Source organism: Helicoverpa armigera, chromosome 28 (assembly GCF_030705265.1).
Source record: "Helicoverpa armigera isolate CAAS_96S chromosome 28, ASM3070526v1, whole genome shotgun sequence".
Classification (NCBI taxonomy): domain Eukaryota; kingdom Metazoa; phylum Arthropoda; class Insecta; order Lepidoptera; family Noctuidae; genus Helicoverpa; species Helicoverpa armigera.
The window spans coordinates 4,471,507-4,498,751 of record NC_087147.1 but is presented as its reverse complement, the minus strand read 5'-3'; the positions used below and the strand labels follow the sequence as shown (position 1 = coordinate 4,498,751).

The following is a 27,245-nucleotide window of genomic DNA, read 5'->3' as shown; positions in this document are numbered from 1 at the left end:
ATAAATAATGAAAACACCATATTTTGTCGTCATTTATTCATAAAGACAATTCAATAAATGAACGCACTAAATTACAATAATTTTGAGATATGTCACTTAAAATTAATCAGTGGTGATTATTATGGTTTTACCAAATATTATTATAATAATTTTTGGTGTTTCATATTTCATTAGTACTTATATGAAAATTTTCGGTTTTAATATGTATGAAGTATCATTCTTAAAGGTTTTAAACCTTGATAGAAGAGATAGACAGGGAATGTAAACTCATAACATCACCACCTTTGCGTTATATTCATAATTATGTATATAATAAGCTACAATACTCGCTATTGATATATAGATCAGTTACTGGAAGACAAATCGTATGGCTTTTAATATTTTAGTACAATATCATTTAATACAAATGCACCGATATGTACGTAATGCTACCAAACTATTGAGGAAAAAAATCTACAGGAGTACAATACAAAATATTAGGAAAATAGAATTATATTTTATTTATTTTTCTCATCTAGTAGAAAAAAGTTTTCAGAAACATCAGAATCCTTAAAATGAATTTAATTAATTATTATTAGATATTAAGAGCCCGACTAATGTTGGCTTTATCCGACATTCTCTTCAATATTATTAATTTTCTCTGTGTTTTGTGATTCAATTGTTTTTGTGCGAAAATAAAATTCATCTACTTTGTTCATTGGCAGAACGGATTGCTGTGCATAAAAACTTAGGAACCCACTTTTATAAACTTCGTTCAATCTCTTTGAGCCCAAACACGATCCGAAGTCGAGCTCTATTTAAGAGTAAAATCTTTGAAGATGAAACAGTGCTATCCAAATCGTAAAATTCGAAAAGTGGCTTACTTAGTCAAGAAATATGTACAGTACAATAGAATGAGAAAAGCTATTGTAGTGTAATAAATATATCGAAAAATTTAAATATACGAAAAACAAAGCAAGGAGCTTGTTGTCAAACCTAAGCTATGTACAGCTAAGCGATTACGAGGGACTATAGATCTAACTTAGCCTAGCCCTAACTCCGTACAAATTATAACTTATGATTATGATACAACAATGATCACAAACGCATGTCCACATTAACTTAGATATTATTAATAAACGATATGTGTAGTAATTGATGAGTATTAGTATGATAAATAATATTAAGTCATTTCGACTTAGACATGAAGCGTAACACACAGCAAATCTTAACTAGCAAAACTTGGTACTAGTGCCACAGATTATAATACAATTAAAAAATATCATCATCATTACACTAAATTATGTCTTCCTATATAAACAACTTAAATACTAAAAGAGGTATAGTTTAAAAATATATTCCTATTCTATGCAAGCTGTAGAAAAACAAAATATTTCGAAAAAAATAGAAGTATTGTATGGAAGATTATAGAGGTAGATCGACAAAGGATACACTGAGATAAAAGAAATATATAATCTAAACGCGGATATTTATGATCTCTCTGTCTTAAAAACGGAAATATAAGATACGCTAACCAGTTTCCAGCAGTAAAAATATACACAAAAGATACATTACCAGCTAAAAAGTAATATAATTTGTATCTATACAATGTGTACTTAATTTAATCACTTAAAACTATAAAGACACTAGTGGGACCAAGTTTTGCGCACAAATACAACACCTATTCAGCCACATTGTCGTACCGACGGCATTCAATAAAAACGTACTTATTGCTTGTACACGTAATAACGAATGTAGTTTAACACTACACCGCAAACAATCACAAATTAATATATCCTCATTATAATTACAATGATATTTTTTAATTAAAAAGTATATTTTATTATCCTTTGATATGTATTTAATGAGTAATGATCGATTAACTATGATTACATGTTTAAATAATTCGAGTTTGTTAACTTAATGTATTATTTGTGTGGGTTTAGCCAGGGTGAGTTGTCAGGCCTTTTCCTTGTCTCCTATATAATATTGGTCCACTGTTGGACATTGACTTCATCAACCGATTTGATCTAGCCTTGTCCACAGCTTGACTACCTTTGGCTGTAATCTAACGCCAACTGTTTCTCTTACTAGACTTTAATTGCCAACTGGTTTTATTTTCCCAATTCATTTACCTCAACAGGTTTTAGCCGTATAGGCTTTTCCACTGACAATCCAGACCATTTCAAAATAAGAACTCAGCTGGTATTGTATTGTTCTCTCTAGACAGATAATTTGTGCTTAATTACCAAATCAAGTTTTTTGTGCAAGCTTTAAGATACAATAAATCACTCATATTTTTGTGCAACTTATTTTATGTTTTTCCTAAACTTTTAGGGATAAATATCATATCATGAGATTTTTTAAATCATTTGCATCCGAAAGCTAAAACTTTACTGTACTACACTAGCAATACTTACTCCTGGCTAAGCCCACATCTAAATTATTCTAAACTATTTCTAACAATATTTCAAATTATTATGTAAGCCAATTTTCTCGTTTAAACCAAGTTACAATTCATAAAACTATCCTATTTAGGTTATTTGGGGTTACATGGGGATTAAATACATTTTTACATCATATCAACCATCAACAACATTTTGAACAATCACTTAATATTTTCTGATTATTTGAGATTTCTTGAATATACATATAAATATAAAACAGTTATTTGATTAATAGTTTTTACTGTAACTATGCTAATATCGACTTATCGAGCAATCTTATCGATAGCGCACATCACTTTTACTCGATAAAGTGATTCAATTTGTCATTTTTTGCTCGTTTTTATAATAATTCTACGTATTGTGCATATTTATGATCTTAACAGACGAATATTAAAAAATCTTTTATCTTTCGCACATTTTGATTTGACACCTTTTCCATATTTTTTTCAGCACTCGTGGTAAAATAATATTGTATTCAATTAATGTATATTAATAGATAGAATTATTATAAAAATGTATCATACAATAATTTACTTACATACACTTGTGTACATATTTTTATAAATCAAAGCATAACAATGTCGGTTTGTTACGGATTTCATATCGTTGTTGTAATTTTATTTCAAGAGATAATAATTTTTCGTTCGTTTGAACGAAAGGTTCACAAAATATTTACAGAAGTGTAAACAATGCACAATATCATTAATAAATCTCACTTGATTCTTAGTTCTTACACATAACAACAGTTTGGTCTACCGCACTAAGAAATTTTACCACTTGGCATACAAGACAATCTTTATAGATCTCACTATATCAACGATCTACTTCAAAACTCCTTTTATAAATAGTTTTTTGGAAAAAAGACACTTATGCAAAGAAATCAAAGAGGAAGATCAGTCAAAATATAAAGATTAGAAAAAGGCATTTTTCGATTTGAAAACAATAAAAAAAGATAAACTCAAGAATAGGCAGAAAAATACTTTTTTATTAGACATACACTTTCATTTAAGTGTAAAGAAGTTTACCTTAAAAAGAAAAAAACATTATAATTAGACCAATTTGTTTCTTTCACTGTGAATTTAGTTGTCTATCTAGAGTCAATTTATCTAAAACTTGATGAAATTTAGTAAGTATTCTTTTATTTATTATCTTCAAATCACGTACATTACTTCAAATGTCATAATAGTAATCGAAAATATTATAAAATTTATCGAACTAAAAATAATCGATATGGCAACAACACTACTTCGAACGCAAACGTCTGTTGAGTACAAAAACCTGGTATGTTGCAATAAAAATTCTATTTTCAAAAAAGTAAAATGACAGTTGGTTGTCTACTCCATGGTGTCATACTGTACCTTCTTGACCTTGAGGTAGCGCCAAGCTGCGTAGGCGACGAGAGTGGCGGCTGTGGCGAGCGCGAGAGCTGCACCGACGGCTACGGGCGCGGTCTCGGCGCGGGCGCGGGCGGCGCGCGAGCAAGCCCAGGCGGGCCCGAACTCGCCGCCGCGCTTGTACATGAAGGCCTGCAGTCGCATCTCGCGGAGGTACAGTTTTGCTCGGTGGATTGTGGCGGGGCTGAAAAAGTTTAAGTTACCACATCAGGATTATTTAGAAATTGAGTGAAGCGTTAGATAAATTAATTGAAATCCACTATATTTCCGAACAGACAACTTTTCTGCAAGGTGATCTTTAAAGAAGGGCAACAGCTTCATATCAAAGAACAGATCATTCCTTAAGAACTATTGCAATAAAAGTTAATTTCAAGGGCAAAGCTAGCAAAATTATGAACGATCTTCGGAACTGTTGCAAGAATGCACGCTTTGATTTAGGTCGTTCCTCAAAGAGCAACTTGACGTAGGTGCTTGAGATTAAACTAACAAGCACGACAAAATGCCTTCTTTTTGTATCTTCAAAAGAATCTATTCAAAAACTCACTTAGCGTCTTCCTCCGCCAGCTCAATAACAGTTTCCTCAGGACATGAGTAAGACTTCCCGACAGGTGTTGGAAACAGCAGTTCCCTGGAGTCGGTGCTGAGGGTCACCTTGCGTCCCTGGTTGGCTGCGTGCTCCAAGATGCGAGCGCTCGAGTTGTATGTCAGGCGGAGACTGTCGGCGTACCAGCGTTCACCTCCGGGTGTCTGGAAGGTGGAAGTTAGATGTAAGTGAGGTGTTTTATTAATCCAGTGGAGTCCACCGGGGCCAAAGCCTGCCGGGGCTGCGGGATTGTTCGAAAGAGTCACCGTGGCCCTGGTACATAAAGGGATTAAGAAGGAACATGATGGGTTTTAGTCAGTAGGAGTCTGACACTCCTTCACGCTGCTAACCCACAGCGGGAGGGGTAATTTGATGGTTTCCCATAGAAAGTACTCAATATACGTTAAGTTAAACTGCCAGCTAATAAATTATTATTCTAAACAGTGATATAGAAAACTGAATCTTATTTTAGTAAATGCTTTCGAACTCAACGTGTAACTGTATAATTGAAAGTACGTGTTTAATACCGCTGTCTGGCCCAATGCAAGTCTCAGAAATAGTCCTACTTCAAGGGTGATAGATGTACCACTCACTTTCGAAAACGAAAACTCCAAAGCGAAATCCTTGAAGGTCAGCACTAATGTTTCTGCATCGCTCTCTTTACACGCTCCAGCCACGTTGGCGTTATTCGGGACAAATGTGTTTGCATCCTGAAAGTTAACGAACATAACACATAATTAAACCCGTAAGTTATTTAGGACGAAGAAACTAAATAAATCTTAAATACAAAAAAATATTGGTTTAATTTTATGTTCGTAAATTGTTGTTAATGAGAATCGCAGAAAGGGAAAATGGATCGTAAAAGTGCCCAACGAGAAGTAACCAGAGTGGTAACCAAAAGGTCAAATATATGTATATTGTCTGATAGATTCGGTTAAAAACATACCACCGCATATTAATTTCGATCAAAATTAAAACACATTAAAGTTACCTCAAATGCCAGCGAATGTGTATTAACGCTAATTTAAATTGACCAACAAAAACCGATAATAAATCCATACATTACCACGAATCCATTAAAAACAGCCCGATATTTGCAACAGCTCATTTTAATTAATTAAAAGCTCTATTGAACTTTAAGCCATAGGTTAATTACTTAAACCGCCTAGATAACTATGTAGGCGTTAATGCTTTATATACCTAAAGTTCACATACTGAAATGTGTTTTCATGTTATACGTAATATGGGGAACTGATGACTCAATGTAACAGCCATGGTTGGGATGGTCCGTCATAAGCCTGACTGTAGTTTGCACAACTTTGGCAGTCACAATCATAATCCAAAACCTTACTCAGATATCGAACTGTAACAGACATCACCATCAGGATAGTCTATCAAGCCTGGTTGTAGTTTGAACATCTTTCACAGTCGTCATGAGCAATTATAATATACTAGAACGTCACTTAGGAATCGTGTGGCAAGTGACATTGAAGGAAAAGACTAAACAGATGATAATATGCCTAGGTACTACCTACTCATGACATGTAAAACCCACCTTACCAAGTTTTCATAGAGACAATCAACGACAATAAGGCCAAAATCCAGATTGCACTGTAAAGGTCCGATTTATGTCATTGGTCGATAGACTTAAAATTCTATATTCACGAGTTTAAATACTCACGGCTCTCTCATTAAGCTTAGTGACGTAGGATATGTCTAGCAGTGCGTCCACCATCAGCAGTATGCAGGTCTCGCCGTCTCTGCCCAGCAGCCTGTACGTCGCGGTGTTCAAGCTTCGTTCCGTTACCGCTTCCTGGAAGTTAGCAACCGTTGACTTTAGTACAAAAGTGTAAATTGACACTAGAAGTGGGATGTCAGTTTGATTCCGTTAAAATGGCAGATAAAATCGAAAATAAATGTCACAGAATTTGAAAATGTGGAAGTCACATTTCAAATTATTTGTAATCATTTTTGCCTCGTAGTCAGCTGTTATTTTAAAGTATTAGATGGACACAGTTTCCTATACCGTAGTAGTATAGCATCGTCCTACATTGCGATTTTCTTATTAACAAGACATGTTATCCATATAGTTACAAGTAGGTGTGTAAAATACTCGCAAAAATGGTGTCTTTGACCTCTGACAAATCATACCAGTTCCGAGTAGTCCAATACAAGTCACCGTTAATAATAATTGGATCATACAGGACTGGAGATCGTCGAGGATAATTTTACAAGCATTATGTCTCAATTACCTACTTTAGAATAGGTACATAGAAATAACAATGAGGATGATGACAAACACAAAGTGAAAACATTATTTGGGCTGCTATTGCGAAAGAAATGTCCCAATTTAAAGACCGTCAAAAAATATTCAAAGGTATCTGAAAAATCCAACTCCAGCTAACCAGTTACATCTTATTTAGATCCATACAAAATACTGCGGTACTTCTAGCAGTCTGCTGCATTAATTGCAATGATCACGAATGGGGTCTGTTTTTAATGAAGTCACAATACAACCAATCAAACGCTAGGAAAGGCAAATGAGGAGTATCCTTACCGTAGATCCTCCGGGAGCGACAGTCGTCTTGCTGTACTTCGTGACCCTCGGTCTTCTCGTGGAGGCCTGACTGTCGAGCTGCAGGCTCTGGACTGAGCACACCACCAGTACTGCCAAAACACACCGCATAGATGAGCACACTATGCACTTTGTTAGTGATAACACTTTTGAATAGACTTATTGTGGAAATAGCCTATTGCTAAATCAGTTCAACCAAACAGTACTAGTTATTTTCACTGGAAATCCTAACTTTTATTCGGTTTACATTAAAAAGTCCTTCAGCACAGTTAAATAAAACATCGCTCATTAAATATTCCCTAGTAACACCGATTTAATTTCAATTTCTCAGATTTATAAATCGTGAAAAGAAACACAATAATTATATCACAAGTTGAATTTTAGATTTAGTTTAACACAATAATTTAAATATATCTCAAGTTGAAATTTAAGTTTTATTGATCACAAACAAATCATGTTCTAATTTTTGTTAAGTTCATTCCCAACTATGCGGATTAATATAAGAACATCACTATTGTTCACAAAACTATCTACACTAAGCCTGATTGTACTTTTTCAATATTATTTTTAACTAATTTTAAGGAGAATATTTCGAAGAATATATCGTGTTAGAAGACTGTGCCTACAAGGAAAGATTGTCGAGTGCATATAATAGCGTAATTCGTTTAGTGATGGGCGTAACATTATCGACAACGTACATAAATATCGATAATTTCACATCTATTTATTGGTGTCTATGTAATAAAGCCATTGCGATACACATTTTTTATGTCACAGTAGGTTACATAAGATATTCTTTTTACAACAAAGATCTTTTTTTTGCCCTTCAACTAGCTTAGAAAAATAGCTGTTTACGCATCACATCTTGAGACAAATAAAGGTTCTTTTATTACGTCGGCAACAGTGAAACGCACATAATCTGTCTTATACACACGTCTGACCTAGATTTGCGATTCAACAAGACGCTCGTCGTATGATTAATATTTTCCGTAAAAGCCCTCATATTCAGACGAGAATTCAAAGTAATGATAAATGATACCAGTCTGGTTTTAGTACAAAACATCTTTGTGTACGAGCGAATTAATTAAACGCTCGAAAGTGCTTCGTCATCGCTTCAGAAATAGCAATTTTGAGGTTATTTTTGTACTTTCAAGTAGAGTCGTTGTTTCTGAAAATGTATGCCAAAGGCTGTCTAGATTTCCTTTATTTATCAGTTTAGATGAAAACATATTTGTAAGAAAATATAATGATACGCTTTGTAAATATACCTAATCATTTTTTATAGTTTACCTACAAAATAATTATAGTAATACATATATAGGTTTTGCTCCCGAGTCATAATGAGATACACTTTTATCAGAACACCATAAATAAAAACTGAAATAACACCAGCATATTCAACAAAACTATCGATACTTCCACCGTCCCTCAACACTACGCTAGTTAGTCCATTGTGGAAAAGTTTATATGTAGAACGAACAACAAGATTCACGGCTGTACAAGCGGTGGGCCATTTAGCAATTCAGTTTACGAGGTTCATGTATGAACATGTATGAAGTTTAGTTCATATCATCCTTATTACAAAGTATTGTATTCAATTGGGGAATTACTCGATGATAGAGAAGAAAGTCTTCTTTATTAACAGGATTAAGTTATTTTTCGCGTAAAAGCTGATTGAACTGGTTTAAAAGTAATTTGGTCGTTCATATAATGTTCGATAATCGATTTATCGATAGATTTTTATGGTTTAACACCTTTTGTATTGTTCCTACTCCATTGTCTTTCTTTCTATGCAGAAGTTGGTACGTGCCTAAATGTGGCATTTTGTTACGTACCTACAATATATTTTAATACTATTTACAAACATATAGATACATGCAAACCAGCCCTTTGGTTGATTGATAAATGTTTTAAGTATAAATAAATAATAGAATTCAGAGAAAAGTGGAAAAAAATGGGTAATTATTTAAAGTGGCGTCTAAACTTCTTCAGAAAACTACGGGATACAACTCGTATGAAATAGAGATGTCTGAAAGTCCTTTAAGCTGATAAAAGCACTCACAGACACCGCATCATAATCGGGATTAGAGTTCAGACGGTTTCAAGACTTCTATAGTATAGATACTATTCTTAGATACACTTTTACTGAAATAATTTCATAAAAATTTATGAGGCCTTCTATACTTACAAGACTGTGAAAGAAACCCTGTCCACCTTATTATAAAACGTGGTCTTAAAATATTATCAGGTTTGAATCACCATCTTGAATAAAGTTAATGATCTAAACCTAGCTGGTACTTTTTAACACCACGTTTTATAAATAAGATGTCCGACTATGTGACTTTCACGCCAAAACTATTGAACTGATTTAAGTGTTTAGTAGGGCCTAGAAAAGCTCAAATCATCATCATCATCCTCCTGCCCTTATACCGATTTTATTTGAGGTCGGCGCAGCATGTTTTCGAATATAAGTACCTAAAGGTCCTTGGGGCTTCGGATCAAGCACTGTTAGTCCATGAATTTGTGCACCAGATTTTAGGATCAGTTTCGCCACCCGGGACTGAAAACCTGACTGACATTTACATACGGTGAGCAAACATTTACCTCACGTCTCTCGGGGAAACATACTGTATTCGAAATTGTTGACAATATGTAATTTTGCAGTCAGTCAAAAACACAGTTTACAATCGAGAAGCGATTGGAAAATCGTGGTCGCCAGGTCAGGCAAGTATGTACCTATGTAACTTTGCTAAATTATATGTACATAGTATATCTGACAGCTGAAGGAAAATATCTTGAGGAAAACTGGACTTCCAAGTCTGAAATCCGCCTTGAACAAGCGTAATGATTGACACTCGTTCCTGCTGTATATGATAAGAGGCCTGTGCCCTGCAGTCGGCCAATAAAAACACTGATGTTGAATAGAAAACTCTATTAAAAACGGGAACAAATAGCTTTCCAATCAGAACAAGCGGTGCAAGACCGCAGAACGGACTACCAAATAGTTTTTATTGTGCAGGTCGAGAGCCAATCCCACAACAGTCGTAATAGGAAAAAGTTAACTTATAGGTACTCGTACATCTAGACTGGTGGTGATTTGTGGTTTCAGCTGACCGACTGTAGCCAAAAAGTTAATACCTCCTGTATATAATGTTTATTTATTCCCCTTATTGCAAGTCACGTCTACGAATTTTTAGTTGTCGATATTCTTCAGTCGATTTGTTCTTGTTCAAGTCTTAAAGTGATACTTAATGCATCTCCTCTAAACTATCAGTAAGGATCAATACATTTATGTTAATAAAAACACCAAGAAACGATGAATGGATTGTATAAAAACTGATATGGTAAGATGACGTCAGACAGAGAAGTATAGAAGAAGAATTCAAGCTACTACGCTGACACTTAATAAAAATTGGGACACAGGACGATGATGATGATTACCGTTGTTTTTTTTTCTCTACGACCAGGTTCAAGCAAAGACTTCAGTTAGTACTTTAGGTATATTTGTAAAGATTTTATATACCTATCTAAAAAGTCGATGTCACGCACGTCGAGAGAATTCTTCTCGGTTCAGTGGCGAATTTCATTAGTATTGCAGAAAAATCTGGACCCAAGTTTGTGTACAGATGTGTTCAAGAACGTGATCTGATTCAGAAACGAGTTTTATACGTGCCAACTTTGATTTTTAAGTTTTTGCGCCATCTTCGAACCAAAATAACTCGCAAAGCTTTCTTTAAAAAAGTAAGAAGTAGAACCCTAAACTGAAGTCTAAATGCGGTACAATTTCGAAAATCGTAATCCAATGGTGCTTTATGTGTCACTGTCCTGTAGATCATGTGTTACATAGTGATTGTTAAACTATGAAGTGGCTAACAGCCGAATACACAAACATTACTCAATTTTAAGGACTGCTAAAACATCTTTAACTGCCAGAATTACTTTTTCTGGACCAGAAATACTGCAGCAGTACTGAAAGTTAAGTACCTACCTACAAATATTTAGAGGCAAATCCCCTCGTTTAGCTACACCTAATCTTATTGCCACCAAATCTCCCATATCTAACTCACCTTCACCACAATTTTACGTATACCTAGGGCTGCCATCCGTCCGGGTTTCCCCGGATTTGTCCTCGTTTGGGGGCCGTCCGGGCGGGGTTTCAAGAAGTGTCCGGGGAAAACCCGGACACCTTTCATGTAGGGAAGCACCTCATTGAATTTCAGTATACGTTAATAGTAAATGGATTACAAATTAGGAATTATTTTGTTTAAAAAAAATCGTATTCGTTCGGGGAAAAATGCGATTTACGCCAAATGTCCGGGTTTTTTTAATGTTTGTCCGGGTTTGTCAAAATTCGAGATGGCAGCCCTACGTATACCTAACTTAGATACGTACTTGATTGAGGTAGTCTTTACTCCTTATTCCTATCCAATCCAAAAGAACTACTAAAAGGCAAGTTTGTTTTATCTAACTAATACGATTAGTATCGGCCACGTGCGAGGAGAGTTCACCTACAGAATTCATAAACCAAATTAAGGAACATGATGGAATCTTCCTCTACCAATATTATAAATATAAGGCCTATTTACTAGTAGTAATCTCAGGACCTATTTGCAGTGTTAGATACGAAGACATTAAATATATACTTGTATCTGAAATGCACATATTTGGTTAGATAGCACTTTTATCGAGAAAGAATACTTTTTATGCATCATCATCTTTTATTTAATATCGTATTATTGGATCTAAAATTACTTATATACTTAGTTTAGAGCTATAAGCTATTCATTTCTGCTGTACATTACGATAAACATAACCCACACATATTAGCAGCTACACCACTTTTATCATAGGTTCCTATGAATAAATAAAGCCTCAATTAAAACAGAGGAAAGGCTTGTAACATCATCCCAAAAAATATTACATTTAATCATCATCATCATCTCAGCCATAGGACGTCCACTGCTGAACACAGGCCTCCCCCATAGATCTCCACAGATACCTGTTGGAGGCGATTACATTTAATAAAATATGTAAATCCGATTAAAGGCAAATTATTTCGTTATCCCACATTCCGGCTGTCGTTTCATTAAAGATTCCATATAACAGTTAATTGAAGTGGGTAGTTGTGGTGGCTTATAGCTACAATTGTAGTAGGCTAACCAACCCTACTGGTTTATTCAAGTTTATTACTTTACGCCCCGTTGTCACTATTCGGTTGAAACTTGGCAAGTTTGCCAGCCTGAAATTTCCAGATATTTATTTTATCTCTATATTATTTTACTAACTTCTGCCAGCGGTTTCACCCGCATCCCGTAGGAACCTCTGCACGAACTAATAAATAATAAAATAAAAAGCCTAGCCTTCCTCGATAAATGGGCTATCTAACACTGAAAGAATTTTTCTAATCGGACCAGTAGTTCCTGAGATTAGCGCTTTCAAACAAACAAACAAACTCTTCAGCTTTATAATATTAGTATAGATATAGATGTACGTTTTTAACGTACGTTACGAATAAAGCTTGACACATAAAGACGAAGATGAACGATTTTACTTCAGGGATCCTGAAGCCTAAAACGAAGACGAAATTAAGGCATCTAGTTTTAAAATACTATTGGTAAACTACAAAAACATAATTATCATTGCATAGCAAGTAAAAAAAATAGTAAAGTAAAAATTCAGTTCCTCCCTAACTAATTTTAAAAGCTTAAAATCTTTACCTACAACTACACGAAAAACATCGTGGAAAAACGTGCCTTTATCACAGTAACAGTTGGTTCGTGTTAAAATCGCTGTATAACACAAAAATGGAGAGGTTTTCACCATTACTTTTTATTATTCGGCCTTATGATTACAGCCTAGTCCCTGAAAAGATCTTTCGTTCCGTGACAAGACTCGTGGAACGGAACGTAGCTGTCGGCTGTCATACCGAGGTCGATGAACTTTCCCTCAAGCTATTTTGTTCTTAACTTAATAACGACTGAGAAAATGACTTTAATTATTTTAGTTAAGCTTTTTATCATTCTAATTAAGTAAAGCGTTGACCTTATTATGAAGTTAACGGTACAGCGAAGCTTAGAAAGAATTTCTTGTTAGAGAAAATGTACTGAACTGCATTTTGTACCACTATTTCGCTTGCGTCTCGGGGAAACTATTTCCTGCACATGGCTAAAAGTAACCTATAACTTATCAAAGTTTCATCAAAATTCGTGCCGAAATTATATCGTAATTTAAAAGTTTCACGTACACACTTGATATTTTAATATTTGTTTAGAGAAAGCAGAGCAAAATGTGTTTAAAATTTCATTATCTTGTCTAGATAATATCAAAAATAATTTTTCATATCTGTTTTTTTAATAATTTTCAAAACTTTTAATCATAGTCATTATTCCGAAGCAGTTTCAAACTTGGTTACCATTTTATTCATTTATTCTCTAAGTAAAGTTGTACATTGTCATTTTATAGCTAAAACTTTAAAATTACATAGAATAAGTTTATGTAAAAAGGGCACACCGTTTATGTAGATTACTTCTACTTAAATACTGTTAAGTTTCGAAATATTAACACATGGTAACTAAAATTAAACAGTTTTAAGTTTTCTTCGAACACACACATATTAAAACTTAATGTGGCAATTTGCTTAGTTCGTTTATTTTAATTTGTTTTTGTTATTTTATAATTTTGTTTGTAATTCTGATGTATTATAGGCACTTCTGAAGCTGCCCGAGTAGATATGAGACCTCAAAAAATAATATAAAAATTTTGGATAATGTAGGCATATTTCGTATGCGAAGCGTTATGTGTATTAGTTATTGCACCTATTCTTATTAACCAACTTAAAAAAGGAAGTTCATAATTCGACTTTTTTTATTATAAAATTTTAGTATCTAAAGGGAAGAGATTTTCTCTAATCTTACACTAAAAGGAACTTTAAAGGTGGTTTGATGTTTGGAAAAAATAAACACGCAAATATGAAAAAAGGTATGCATGTAGGTACATAATATTATGAAAGCCTTACGTAAAAGCTGTAGATATACACCGTATATTGCTAAAAAGCCTTAATAAAAACATACGCGAACGCTAAATTACAGACGCCCGGTTATAACAATATGGCGCGCAAAAAATAAAAAGTAATTCTTTCCTAAACGAGGTGACCGACCAACCTTTTTGCGTGTAGCTTATGTAGGTAATTATAATGTCACATTTATGTGAAAGGAAATTCGGAATATTGTATGTTCATACGTGCTATTTAGAAGCTCTTACAAAAATTTTGGAGTTTTTAAGAAAAAATCTGATCTATTCCAAGAAATATTTACAAAATCATTGCCCAATTGTGATATTAATATTGAAAAACAATCTTGAATTGTATCAAACTTTTTCAAAGCACGTTTCTAGTGACGTAACACGTTCAGAAACTTTAAAAAGTCACAGGTGACTATTCTGAAAAGCGTAGGCAGAACCAATACCTAAATTCGACATAACCTACGTCACTATCCACAAATATCGGATACCTAGCTCCTCTAGAAATAAAACAACAAAAATAACACTTTTGAATCGTCCCCATAAATACCTACAACGGATTTTAATTGAGGCCTATATTTAATATGGCGGCCACATTTTACGTAACGGAGTAATAATATGTTACCGATATATTTTCGTCATCGCCGAGGGAATTTTGATCGTCCCTGACGTAAGAATGCAAAATGACGTATGATGTACGCAAAGGCTGAATGGTGAACCGGCTTCGCCTTATATCGTTTCTTGGAGGACAAAAAGCTGAACTGTTGGTCAAAGGTATGCTATGAGAACATGCTCTCGTAAAAAACAAATTCAAGTAGTCAAAGTTGAAAATGTTTAAAGAGCACATTTATGATCTAAAATGTGACTTACGTATCTACTCAGGGCTCAAACATTACTAAAATGTCTATCTATCTATCTATATAGTAATTAACTAGCTTCCGAAGGTTTCGACCGCTTCCCATGTAAATCACACACCCGGACAAAGCATTAGCCCATAGCATTCTTCAATAAATAAGATATCTAACATTGAAATAGTTTGTCAAATTAGACTAGTAATTCCTGATATTTACCTATAACCTATTTATGTTATAGCTTTACCTATAACATAAAGTCGAAATCAATTACCATCCCACGTTCCCACTAAAAGTCACAGGGAAAAGTTTACAGCCTTCCTCTTAACGCTAAAAATGGCACTAGAGTGCTTTATAATTCACTATAAACAATACCTGAGTAGCTGAACTAGAATGAATCTTGTAGAGCTAGCACACTGAAAACTTTTAGTCGGCCGATAGTTTGTTCCAGCTCATATATCAGTATGAAGATGAATGGTAGTAAGTATGCACATTACATCATCATGTGCCTAGCCTTTCTCCAACTATGTTGGGGTCACCTTCAAGGCTAGCCGGATGTAGCTGAGTACCAGTTTTTTACAAGGCGCGACTGTTTATCTGACCTCCTCAACCCGAGACAATACGCATATTACAAAGATCGGGTATTTAGCCGCTATCAGACCGACTGAAAACTTTGATTAAATTGGCTATTTTCTTCAAAAAATATTTTTTCCTACCATCGGACCAACTGTCGGCCGACTGTTCTGTGTGCAGTCTGCAGGTACTCTCACCGTCCCCAGCAAATAAATAATTTCACGGGCACACTTAACGGTTCAATAAATCTATTCTTAGGTACCTGTAATAAAGGTCAGTGGAAACCATTAATCTATGGAAAGGTATAGTTTTTATTAATGGAAGCAGACTCGTGGCTGTCGTGAGGGTCGATCAAGGTTAAGTTGTGCTTGACGCGGTTGGTATATGGATGGGTCATCGTATATATCATAGAGCCTATATTATTATTGTGAAAGGTAAAAAGAAATGTATATGTATATATTTGTTACCCTTTTATGCAAAAACTAAGAGAGGGATTTTGATGAAACTTTGAATTAATATTAGGTACTTCATAAGCCATTGCTTGATGAAGATACCTGAATAACTAACAGACTACTTTTTATCCGGTTGCGGGAAATAGTTCCTCTGAGACGTGGATTGAAACTGTAAGTACGCGGAAGCTAGTAAATAATCAATCTAGCAATTTTTTATCTGACACTGACTTCATGGTACTTACTTAAAATATCTAGACACACGGCAGTGTGTCCGCCAAGTTCGAGCAAAAAAGGCGACACACCGGCCGTGGGTTATATTACACGAACCATTTCGGGCCAAATTCTACCCCCCTGTAACTCAAAATCTATTTTATTTACGCATATCAAATTTCTAGTATCTGTTGAGACCCCCTCACTTATCTAAAATACAAAATTTCATTAATATACCTATTGTAGGTCTTGAGATATTGACGTCAGAAAATCGCTATCTAGACACACGGCAGTGTGTCCGCCAAGTTCGAGCAAAAAAAGCGACACACCGGCCGTGGGTTATATTACACGAACCATTTCGGGCCAAATTCGACCCCCCTGTAAATCAAAATCTATTTTATTTACGCATATCAAATTTCTAGTATCTGTTGAGACCCCCTCATTTATCTAAAATACAAAATTTCATTAATATACCTATTGTAGGTCTTGAGATATTGACGTCAGAAAATCGCTATTTTTACTATACACTCACTGACTGATTCACTTATTCACTGATTCACTGACTCACTCATCAAAAACCTAGACCACTTCCAATGGTCGTATTGACTTGAAATTTGGCATGGAGGTAGGTCTTTATGTCAAGGTAAAGGAAAAAATCTGAAAATGGCCAAGTGTGAGTCGGTTTCAAAATAATGAAGGTGTAAAATACCCAGTGTAAATTTATACCCCTAAGGAACTAAAACGAACTAAATTTATCTATATTTATATAATATATCTTCGAATGGTCGTACCGATCTGAAATTCGTTACAAAGGTTGGTATTTAGTCAAAGTAAAAATCTGAAAACGGCCAAGTGTGAGTCACTTTCGAAAATAACGAATGTGTAACTTTGATCCACGAACATAATATATAATAACATGTCATGTCAGTCAGTTGGTAAATCTAGTCCATTTAGTTAATCTAGTTCATTTCTTTGTAAGAAGCATAGTGCATATTTAAAAATCTGAAAGATTTTGCCAAGTAACATCATTAAAAAATTACTATTTTTAACTGAGGTATGTGTATGGAACTTGGTACTTATTCAGATCTCACTTCTTTTATAGGCGAAGCATTCCCATATTATCGAACTTGGCAGTCTTTCACATTTTTGTTTTGGGTGGGATAATAAGTTACCATGAAAGTATAAATCAAAAGAATCTCTAAAACTGTCGATTCCATTATAGGACAGAAACCAAAAGATTATTTCATAACTTTATCCATACTTTTCTCAATTGTAATGACAATTTCTCTATTGATTTACGATCGTCGTTTCAGTAAGGTTAGTATCAAACCTCTAGTGGTCTGGACGAATAAAATTTTATGGATTTTGGCAAGCTAAAGCTAAATTTTAAGCGTAACGACTTTCCATTTATCCAAACTAATATTATAAATGCGAAAGTAACTCTGTCTGTCTGTCTGTCTGTCTGTCTGTCTTTTCTTCACGCCTAAACTACTGAACCGATTTGTGTGAAATTTGGTACAGACATAGTTTGAAACTTGAGAAAGGACATAGGATAGTTTTTATTACAAAAAATAAAAAATAAATAAAATTATTCCGGACATATAGCGCCATCTATTGGTCAAATCAAATATCTGCTGGTAGTCACTATTCCACGCGAACGAAGTTGCGGGCAAAAGCTAGTTCTTTTATATAATAAAAAAAAAGAAGAAAAGTTACCTATACATAGTCCTGTTATTTTTGGATACTTTCAAAGATTTTTTTATTCCTACCGTAAATCTTAAGGTTTTTGAAACCAATGGCTGATTAAAAAAGGTGAAGCAAAACATCTCGAGGAAACCTGGACTATAAAGTTTGAAATCACCAACCCGCATTGAGCAAGCTTTCTTCATGTGAGAGGAGGCCTGTGCTCAGCAGTGGGACGATAAAAGGCTGATGATGAAGTCTTAAAGTAGCGCGAAGTCTAGCAATATAAAGCTACTCTGACGTGCAAAAAGCGGCTCGTATTACTTCTGACTCTTTGAATGACACAATGACTCTTTTCACCTGACATAAAACAAAGTATTTTGTCCTTATTCCCCAAAAGTGTATAATACAATGTCCTTCAAGAGAAATGACCCGTGTCTCCAATATGAAATGTTCTCATCAAAACATCATTTGCGCCGAACATAAAATATCCATCAAGAAGATTGTTTTTTCAACATTATATTGAAATTATCTGTAGATGTGTTATTATGTTATTACTAGACATTATTTTTCGTGTTACAGTTAATGTGTGACTAAGTGGTAGGATCCGATGATAAGCGAAAATTGTGTTAAATTCATTGACTTTTGATACACAGTTATTGAATTGGGTAATATACCTACTTGTTAGATGGTTCAGTAATAATCACATTAGGATAAAAAAAGTTAGGTAATTGAAAATTATGAAACGAAAGAGACATAACACCCTTGGAAGCAAAGGACGGATATAAGTGAGACACTTCTGATTTTCTATTGTTTTATAATGTATTTATTCGTTTTATATTACCGGCAAACAAGCAGTAAACTAGGTACACTCGCAGTTGCAGTAAATTCAAGAACAGAAACAATAAAGTCATATCTTAAAAGTCCTACCAATTGGATCATCTTCCAATCCAAAAATACCGAAAAAAAAACATCTGAACATGGCAAACAAAAACTCACAAAAAATAACGCCAAAAAAGCTGAACTCCACACACCCCGAACAAATAGTTCTGCTAACAAATCCAGTAAGTTGATCAGAATTTACATAAGTTTCTCCATCAGAGAGCTGATTCAGGGTCGGGCTCAAACAAAGGGGATATATTGATCTCATGCTGATGTAACTAATATATGAACTTAGATTGTGGACACATATTTTTTGTAGGAAAATAGGAAAATGACTGTGTATGTGTGTGGGTTTTGAGAGGGAGGAATAGAGGGGGTAAAATATGATGTATATTTTTAATTTTAGGTGCTTCTATTTCTTAAATTTTAACTAGGTATTTTAAAAGCCAAAGTAAAGTTTTGATATCACATATTTTTTTTAGCGGTTTAGCATTTTTTTTAGTTGTAAGATTTTTTTACAGTCATTTTCAAAAATGTATGTAACTAAATATTTATGTTAAACTTTACAAAAATAAACGGAAAATTAATATATTTTAGCAAAACATTGTATTTTCCGTACAGATATCGTTTCCTAAAGAGGTATTCCAATTTCCGACTACCCACGCGACTTTGTACGCATTCCAATCACTTGATTGTATTTAGGGATCAAACGGTTCGAGATGAATTCTAATTCAGAAATTCAATAATGCAAATAAAGCCTCGGAAAATAGCTATAAAAAAATCTGAAGGCTTAGGAGTTACCTACATAAATCATCATTTGCCTAGCCTTTTCCCAACTATGTTGGGGTCGGCTTCCAGTGTAACCGGATGCAGTTGAGTACCAGTGTTTTACATGGAGAGACTGCCTATCTGAGCTCCATAACCCAGTTATCCGGGCAACCTGAGGTAGGGGTATGTATGTACGTGTTGCTAAAGTTTTCAACAATAACTACAAATGAACTCGCTCTGAGCGCCATGACAGTTAGTAGGCGCAGTTAACGTGATTCACTTACTAACTGTTGTTTGTTTGTTAAGTTTTCTTTATCTACGCGATATATACTTCTCTGTTTTTATTTGTTTGTTTGTACCTTGAAGACTCCGAAACTACTGAACCTATTTAAAAACTCTTTTACAGTTGGGAAGCTAGAATACCCTTGATTAATATAGGCTGTATATCCCTCGGACGTGGGTGCAATCGCGAAAAAGCAGCTAGTGCCTAATAACATCATTATCTCTTTGAACTTTAGCTTTAAACCTGAAAAGTTCAGCGTAAGTCCAACATGTCATGAAAAATATATTTTTCATTGCGGAGTTTCACTCTGTCACGTTGTTGAGAGCTATCTAGAACGTGATTAAATATCAAAGTTGCAAGAATTTTTGTCAGTTTTTTATGTTCATATTTTGATAAAATATTTTTTGTGTTTTTTTAGTTTATTTCGCTGAAATTGGTTAGTAGTTCTAAAAATACTTTTGAAATCAAAGCCGATTTCTTGAAATGTTTCAAGTATTTCTATGAAAACAAAAAAGGCAATACAATTTATACAATCAAAGAAGTACATGATAAATGTAAAAGTAAATTAAGCCGAACCATGTTCATTTATAATAACATAAAATTTTAACGTAATATTAAAGTATTGTTCATCCAAAAATTAAAGCTTGTTCCGTTCGAAAATCCGTTTCACATTTCCAAAACTATTAACACGAGCCTAACACCATAAAGTTACGTAACAAAACACTAACGCCTACACAAAGAGGTTCAAAGCCAATAAATATTAGGAAACAAAAGCGATAGTAACTATCCCATAGCACAGAATAAACATGTACAGTTGTGAAGCTACGTGCTTACGTTCGTGAAAATCTCACTGACACACGCATGTGTATTGAGGAGCTTTTATGATCTTCTCTCGGTGCTGTCAGTACTGAGTGTCGTGCATCGAGCACATGCGTGTGTTAGGGTGCTTCTACACGGTGCATGTAGCTGGAGCAGGTTAGCAAGTGACAAGAGCACGCGGGTGGGTATTTTGCATTGCTACATGCACGAGTCGCTGGACCCGCACATTTATTAAATGCATGTGCCTCAACATGCGCAAGCTACCTGCACCGTGTAGACGCATCCTTAGTGACATTGTTACGAAGAGCTAGTAAGTAGCTTCACAACTGTTTACAAGAGAATAGATTTAAACTGTGGCCATAACCCACGCATTCTAACTACTGATCTGTGACCTACAATAACAGTGTTGAAACAATACCGACTATTACTACTGCCAATTACTAGAACTTTCTAAAGGTCAGAATAACTATGAAACTCGTAATTAGCTGTACCACTCGTGGTTTTGACAGTAATTGTACTTATGTCAATTTTTTACGTCCATTTCTCAGAATCGTGACTGGTACACAACTTATTAGTAACATTTATATATTTTTTTTCAAACATTTACTGAAAATAAAGCCTAATTAACTAAGTTTAACTTGTACCTAACCTACGCCTAATTAGTAAAATATCAGTCTGCTGTATAGTAATATTTAAGTAAATCCATCTAAGAAATTAAAAAGATATAAAATTATATAACGAACGTAACCTTCGACTAAAAGATAAGATGACAATGACCCTTAAAATCCTTAAAACTGGGTTTATGTTACCAAAAATGTAATCCGTAGTCACCCCACTTCGTAGCGTCGTAGCCGCGTAGCTCGTAGCGTTTCGTTGTGCTACGGTTTGACTACGCTCGTGGGAAATTGTTGGATACTCCCATAAGTGTGGGTAAACAAGTATTGTGTAAACTTTAATGGGAACTGATGCTGGACTAGCATACTACAAGTATGTGTAATTGGATGTGGTTTTACGAGTATATTAAGTACGTACAAGTAGACTAAATTGGATGTGGTTTTACGAGTATAGTGATGTTTTGAAATGAACAGATTGTTCTAAAAAATGTGCTAATGAGAATATGGTTATTCATTGAATATCAATGTATTTTTTGTTTTTTTCGTATTTTTAATTTTCTATCACTCTTATTTAATTGTTAGACAATGTACATACACAGATTAATCTTTTAATTACAATCTTTTCATGAAAGTCGTCCAGCAGGACTAAGGTCTGAATCGACATTTTTATTTAGTTATCTAGGAAAATTCTCCTGGCACGTATCACGTATTTTCTCTACTAGGAACACAGAGTGTTATGTTTAATTATTCCTCTAGCGTAAGCAGATGGGTAGATTTAAAGTGGACTAGCTCTTATAAATTCATAGCTGTGTGCCGCTTGCAAATTGTCGTGTCACACAAAGCGGCGACAAACTGACGGTAGTATTTAAGCTTTCTTAAAATCTAGGAGCTAAGTGTATTATGTATTTTGTCGGTTTTATATTCTGCAAAAATGTGCAATATAAAGTTCGTGTAATCCTTACTTAATATTATAAATGCGAAAGAAACTCTATCTGCGCTTTCATTGCAAACTACTGTACCGATTGAAATGAAGTTTGGTGACAGTCTAGAGCTTCAAAAAGGACATTGTTTATCTGGATTTGGAAAGTATTTCCCTCGGGATAGTGGAGGAGTCGGGTTACAACTAGAAAAAAAAACTTTGGATCTAAGAACCTACACAGGTAGCCGCAACTGGTGGGAACACTGAAAATATCGAGAGAATATAGGGAGGCCTTTTCACAGCAATGAGACAATCCAGGCTAGGAAGGAAATATAGGTTTCAAAAACCAATTCCTAAAAAAACTCCAACACATCCCATTTTTATTAGACCACCTAGCTACAGAGTTTCATCATGATTTCATCAAACCCGCACATACGTGCCAGTGTCACGCTGTTCAGAATTAACATAACATATTTGACACGAGCTGTCAGTTAACACATCTATGACAGATGACAGCTGCCTGAAAGAATTTGACGCGCTTTGGGTGCGTGCTTCTATTCAGAAATTGAGGTAGAGTAGGGATTGAAAAGATGTATTAATTCCGTACGGTTACATAACGGTAAGGTGCTAGTATTCAGATAAAATATGTCTCATTTTTTCAGACTTCTTTTTACAAAATTATATATATAAAATAATTATGTTTACTTATAATAGCTGTTCCCCGCGGTTTCACCCGCGTTCTTACAGCCTATGTCATCTTTAAGTAGTATAGCTTTCTAACTGAAAGAATTATTGAAATCTGCTAAACAGATTCGGAGCCTTTAGGGTACAAAAAAAAAGATATTGCCTCTTTATTGTAGATTAGTATAGATAGAAGTGTAGATTGACACTCATAAAATAAAATTTTGCCATAAACGCCCTTTCTTGGAATTAACCAAAAACCTCTCTTTAAAAACTCACAAACGTAAAGTAACAAACAGTTATCCGACTTAATTACAATCCACGTGTTACCCGACAAACATCTCGAGATCAACACAAAGGCTGTATGAAACAACTTCTTTATGCACCCTGACATCTGGAGCGTGATTTAATTTCAAACTTGCAAACAGCGGCCATGTTGGAATCGAGTTGTCTTTGTTCATTTGTTTTTAATGAAAAAGTAGTGGGTTTATGGCTAACTAGGGTATTGGCTTAACAATAGTTTTGTGCATGATTGGGCCTAAATTCTAAAGAGTCTTTAAGCCTTTTTGTTTGTATGCTGTGATTGGAAAACTGATAATAATTATAGTGATGATAGACGCAGCTTCTATCTTGCTTAATGAAACTCGGTATAATACATGAGTGTTTGTATTAAAATCCTTTTTAGCTTCATGCATTTGTTTTTTATGCTTATAATTTTTGGCGTTATGTCATGTCATAAAGCGTTATTACGGTTATCAAATAATGTATATAGATGTCCGTTTAGAAGCACTTTTATGTTTTAAAATATATACCTATATCAAGTTGACTTTTTATATTTATATAGTGTGGAGTTTAATAAGCTACATAGTTAATTATTTGAGTTGCCTCTTTCTAAGAAATAGATCGGATAAAAAATAACAAAATAGGTACTTTCACGTATCACGTAGAAATTATTTGAATCTAGGTTTTCAAATAATTAGGTGATATCTTCGTTAATTACAACACCTACACCTATTTGACACATTAACGTAGGAAATGTCAGTCACATTAAATGTCAAATGAAGACAAATAATTTATGTCAAATCTGTGTAAATCTTGGAAAACAAAACATCTATGAATTGATACTTCCTCAAAAAACAATTTGCCACGCAAGTCTAGCTGCATTTCTAAACCGATATAAAAGCCATGTCTAGACTTTTTGAGCTCCATAAGGTGCATTTAAAAATTCAACTTTTAATCTTCCTAATCATCTGTAGCCCTTCAAAAAAACACGGCAAAATAAAATGAAACTCTTTAAATTAAACCAACCTTTACCGTAACGAGAGCTTCAGAATTAAACGTAATACTTCTAGAAAGAGCTTATAACGGAATTTCGTACTAAAAATGTTATCCCGGCAAGCTTCCTCGTCCCCTTTGGGAAGAGCCCACTAAAAGATTATGTAAGTTGTAGGAAGGCTCTCGGGATCTATTTAATAATATACAACTTGCAGATAAAACGGTAATAGAATTAAATGATACATTGAAACGATGCTCTTTCACGCAAATACTACTGAATGGATTTAGATGAAACTTGGTAGAAATATAGCTAATTTCAGAATAACATGATATCAATCAATGGCTGATAAAAAGGTGAAGGAAAACATCTTGAGGAAACCTGGACTTATATAGTCTGAAATCACCAACCCGCATTGAGCAAGCGTGGTGATTAATGCTCAATCCTTCTCCGTGTGAGAGGAGGCCTGTGCCCAGCAGTGGGACGATAAATAGGCTGTAACTAACTAACTAACAGAATAACATAGGCTACTATTTATCCGGGTGTGGGAAGCAGTAACCTCGAGATCCGGGTGAAACCGCTGGTGGAAGCTTCTATACAACTTATAACGTAGGTATTCTTGCGGTTTGAACCAGGTCTGGTTATCACGGTCACCATGGGTTCACCCACGATTAAGTTGTTTTGGCGTGAAGACATGATAGACATACAGACAGAGATACTTTTACATTAACTATAATAGTAGACTTTAACTTTAAGCATTGTACTCTATCCTCATCCTTAACTAGATTGCATCATAAAAGCTTAACACTAAGTTAACTCATATATTAATTACTAAAACAAAAATAAAAATGCGATGATAAAGGAGATTGATTTCATTTAATTTGCCCTTACATGTTGAGCTTTTACGGTCAAGGGCCAAGGGTCACTATGGGGCTAAACCAGTGCCCTTTCTAACCTTGTACACATTTATCAGATCGCCCGATAACTAAGGCCATACTATTTTTGGTTTCATTCAATATTTTTAATCAAATATTATATCAAAACCCGTAACCAAGGAGGCCGTATACTTTGCAATTTAAAAGCTAATTGTTCCAATACTCCTTCGACACGTTAATTAACTTGAAGTGTTCTACACGCGATAACACAGCTCTTAATTTAATTTATAAAAACACGCTATCCGTGTAACAAAGAAAAGTGTGTAATGTATGTAGACGTTAATGGAGCTTATTAATTATTCAAAGCGTGGAATGAACACGACAGAAATTAAAACACAATTTGGATGTATGTTACATTACTTACGACCTAAACCTACACAAAAAAAAAGTAATAATCACAAACACGCGAACTCTTTGGGGGACCCTTTTGAATTAAGAACATTAGCTCATCACATTTTCCTGTTCCCCTTTCACGAGATATTTTTCAGAAAAGTAACAATGGAAAAGTAAGTATTATCTCTAAAAGTCTTTGTTATTTCGTTGTTATTGTATAATAATGAGAATATTGTACTCACATAAACATATAAACTTGACCATCATCGCTGTGGTAACGTCGAACACGGCCAGGAAATTCTTCTGTACTAGACGATAAACCATTGCAGTCTCCTTAGCTACGGTATCACTGACTGAATAAACACACGCGTTCCTATATCATCTGTCTACTAATTAATGTAAACGAATTCCTCTTTATCATCAGTCACCGGACAATTTGGCATAAACTTGATACATCTACCGTCCTTTAGTTACTGTGGCTCCTCTTTCTTAATTTAAAAATTTTATACTGAGCTCAACTTGATCGAATGGCGGACATCTTGTATTTGTGACGTCATGGTAAGGAAAATCAATTTTTTGACGCCTGCGCAAATTTTCTCCTTGGCCTAATTTACCGACGCATCCCGACCGTGGAGAAAACATTTCGTTTAATATGTAACCTTTCACAAAATGGCTGGCATTTTTATGAATGAATCGCTTTTACTCATTCATTTCGTGTTTAGATGTTTACTTATCGTTATTAAATTGAAATGTCTGGCGTTTTCTTTTTGTTTTGAAGGGCGTTTTGATGGCTTCCTTAAAAGGTTATGTAAACTCTTTTGCTGATGACCTTTCCTTATAAGTAGAGACTCTGATACGATAATATTTGAAGATGTTCTGATGGGCGTCAAGATTTACCTACATTGGACCTAGTTACAAAGTCAAATTATCCTGCATTAACATTAGACATGCTGTTTTCCGCGGTTATACTGGCTTCCAATTATCCTACGTCTGTCTTCATGTTTCAATATATCTCCATAAAAAAAAAACATCAAAATCGGTGTAGGATCCATGTTGTAGGTACAAACTGATCATAATATCTTCTAGCATTACTGACTAAAATAGAACGGACCTTAGCTCCCTAAAGTGAAAAAAATAAAAATTAAGTTCTCGCCAAACGTAAGGGTTGCTCTCTAACAACTTCCGAGCAAGGACGGTACGTACATGCACCTTTCGCCCCCCACTAATTCCTATTTAAAATGTTTTCTGCGCAGCGACTCTGGCGCGCGTTTTCCGAACACGAAAGAGTGCTATGGAATTACATAAGAAGAGTACAAGAGTACATGACATCATCTCTTGTGTAGTACATAAGAGAGTAAATAGGGATACCTAGTATATAAGTTAGACAAGGGAGTTTATATGGGAAGTATATGAGGAACTATTTAAGAACGTACATTATTTTTAACCGACTTCCCAAAAAGGAGGAGGTTCTCAATTCGGCCGGTTTCACAAAAAGTTTTTAGTGTCAATAGGGATAGTAAGTGCATATAGGAATCCATATGGGGAGAACCTACCTACAGAAGATTTCCTGGTTGAAGAAGGTTCCTGGGATTAACTCTGCGCTACTTTGCTAAGAGAAGGTACATACCTGTTGAATGTTAGGTAATAAAAATAAATTTATTATGGTTGATTAATTTACTAAAATCAGTTTAAATAAAACAGCACAATTTACCATCGCATACTAGTTTTTACCATATTAAAACAAATTCAAGCGAAACCGCCCCGAAAACACCGCACAGTGATTCACTCTAAGGCCATAAATCGAAAAATGTCATAGGCTTATCCCCATTAGATCTACTTACTAACTGATTAACAAGTAAAGAAGCTACCAAAAACTCTAAATACCCGTGTCATAAGGTCAACTTATTGACCACTTTTGTGCATCGGAAGTTGGCGCATCTCGAGTCTAATTATCGCAACGTGTGAGACATCAAA

The 27,245-nt window shown here is 34.7% G+C and overlaps 1 protein-coding gene across 1 annotated transcript; it reads right to left on the bottom strand.

Annotated features, from left to right (window-relative positions):
* Window positions 1-19: 19 nt before the first annotated feature.
* LOC110381488 (uncharacterized) lies at window positions 20-25,842 on the bottom strand. Its single transcript, XM_021341835.3, has 6 exons — window positions 25,514-25,842; window positions 6,961-7,070; window positions 6,085-6,216; window positions 4,997-5,113; window positions 4,365-4,567; window positions 20-4,004 (listed from the first exon to the last, which is right to left on the bottom strand). Exons 1-6 carry the CDS (start codon window positions 25,593-25,595, stop codon window positions 3,761-3,763), a joined length of 888 nt encoding a protein of 295 aa, XP_021197510.2. The 5' UTR covers window positions 25,596-25,842; the 3' UTR covers window positions 20-3,760.
* Window positions 25,843-27,245: the final 1,403 nt, after the last annotated feature.

Excerpts from the sequence above, each read along its gene's own strand:
- LOC110381488 (XM_021341835.3), bottom strand. The coding sequence starts at position 25,595 with ATGGTTTATCGTCTAGTACAGAAGAATTTCCTGGCCGTGTTCGACGTT. Across the intron at positions 6,217-6,960 it reads TCGCTCCCGGAGGATCTACG|GAAGCGGTAACGGAACGAAG; the intron begins GTAAGGATACTC and ends GCTAACTTCCAG. Across the intron at positions 5,114-6,084 it reads CTAAGCTTAATGAGAGAGCC|GATGCAAACACATTTGTCCC; the intron begins GTGAGTATTTAA and ends GTTAACTTTCAG.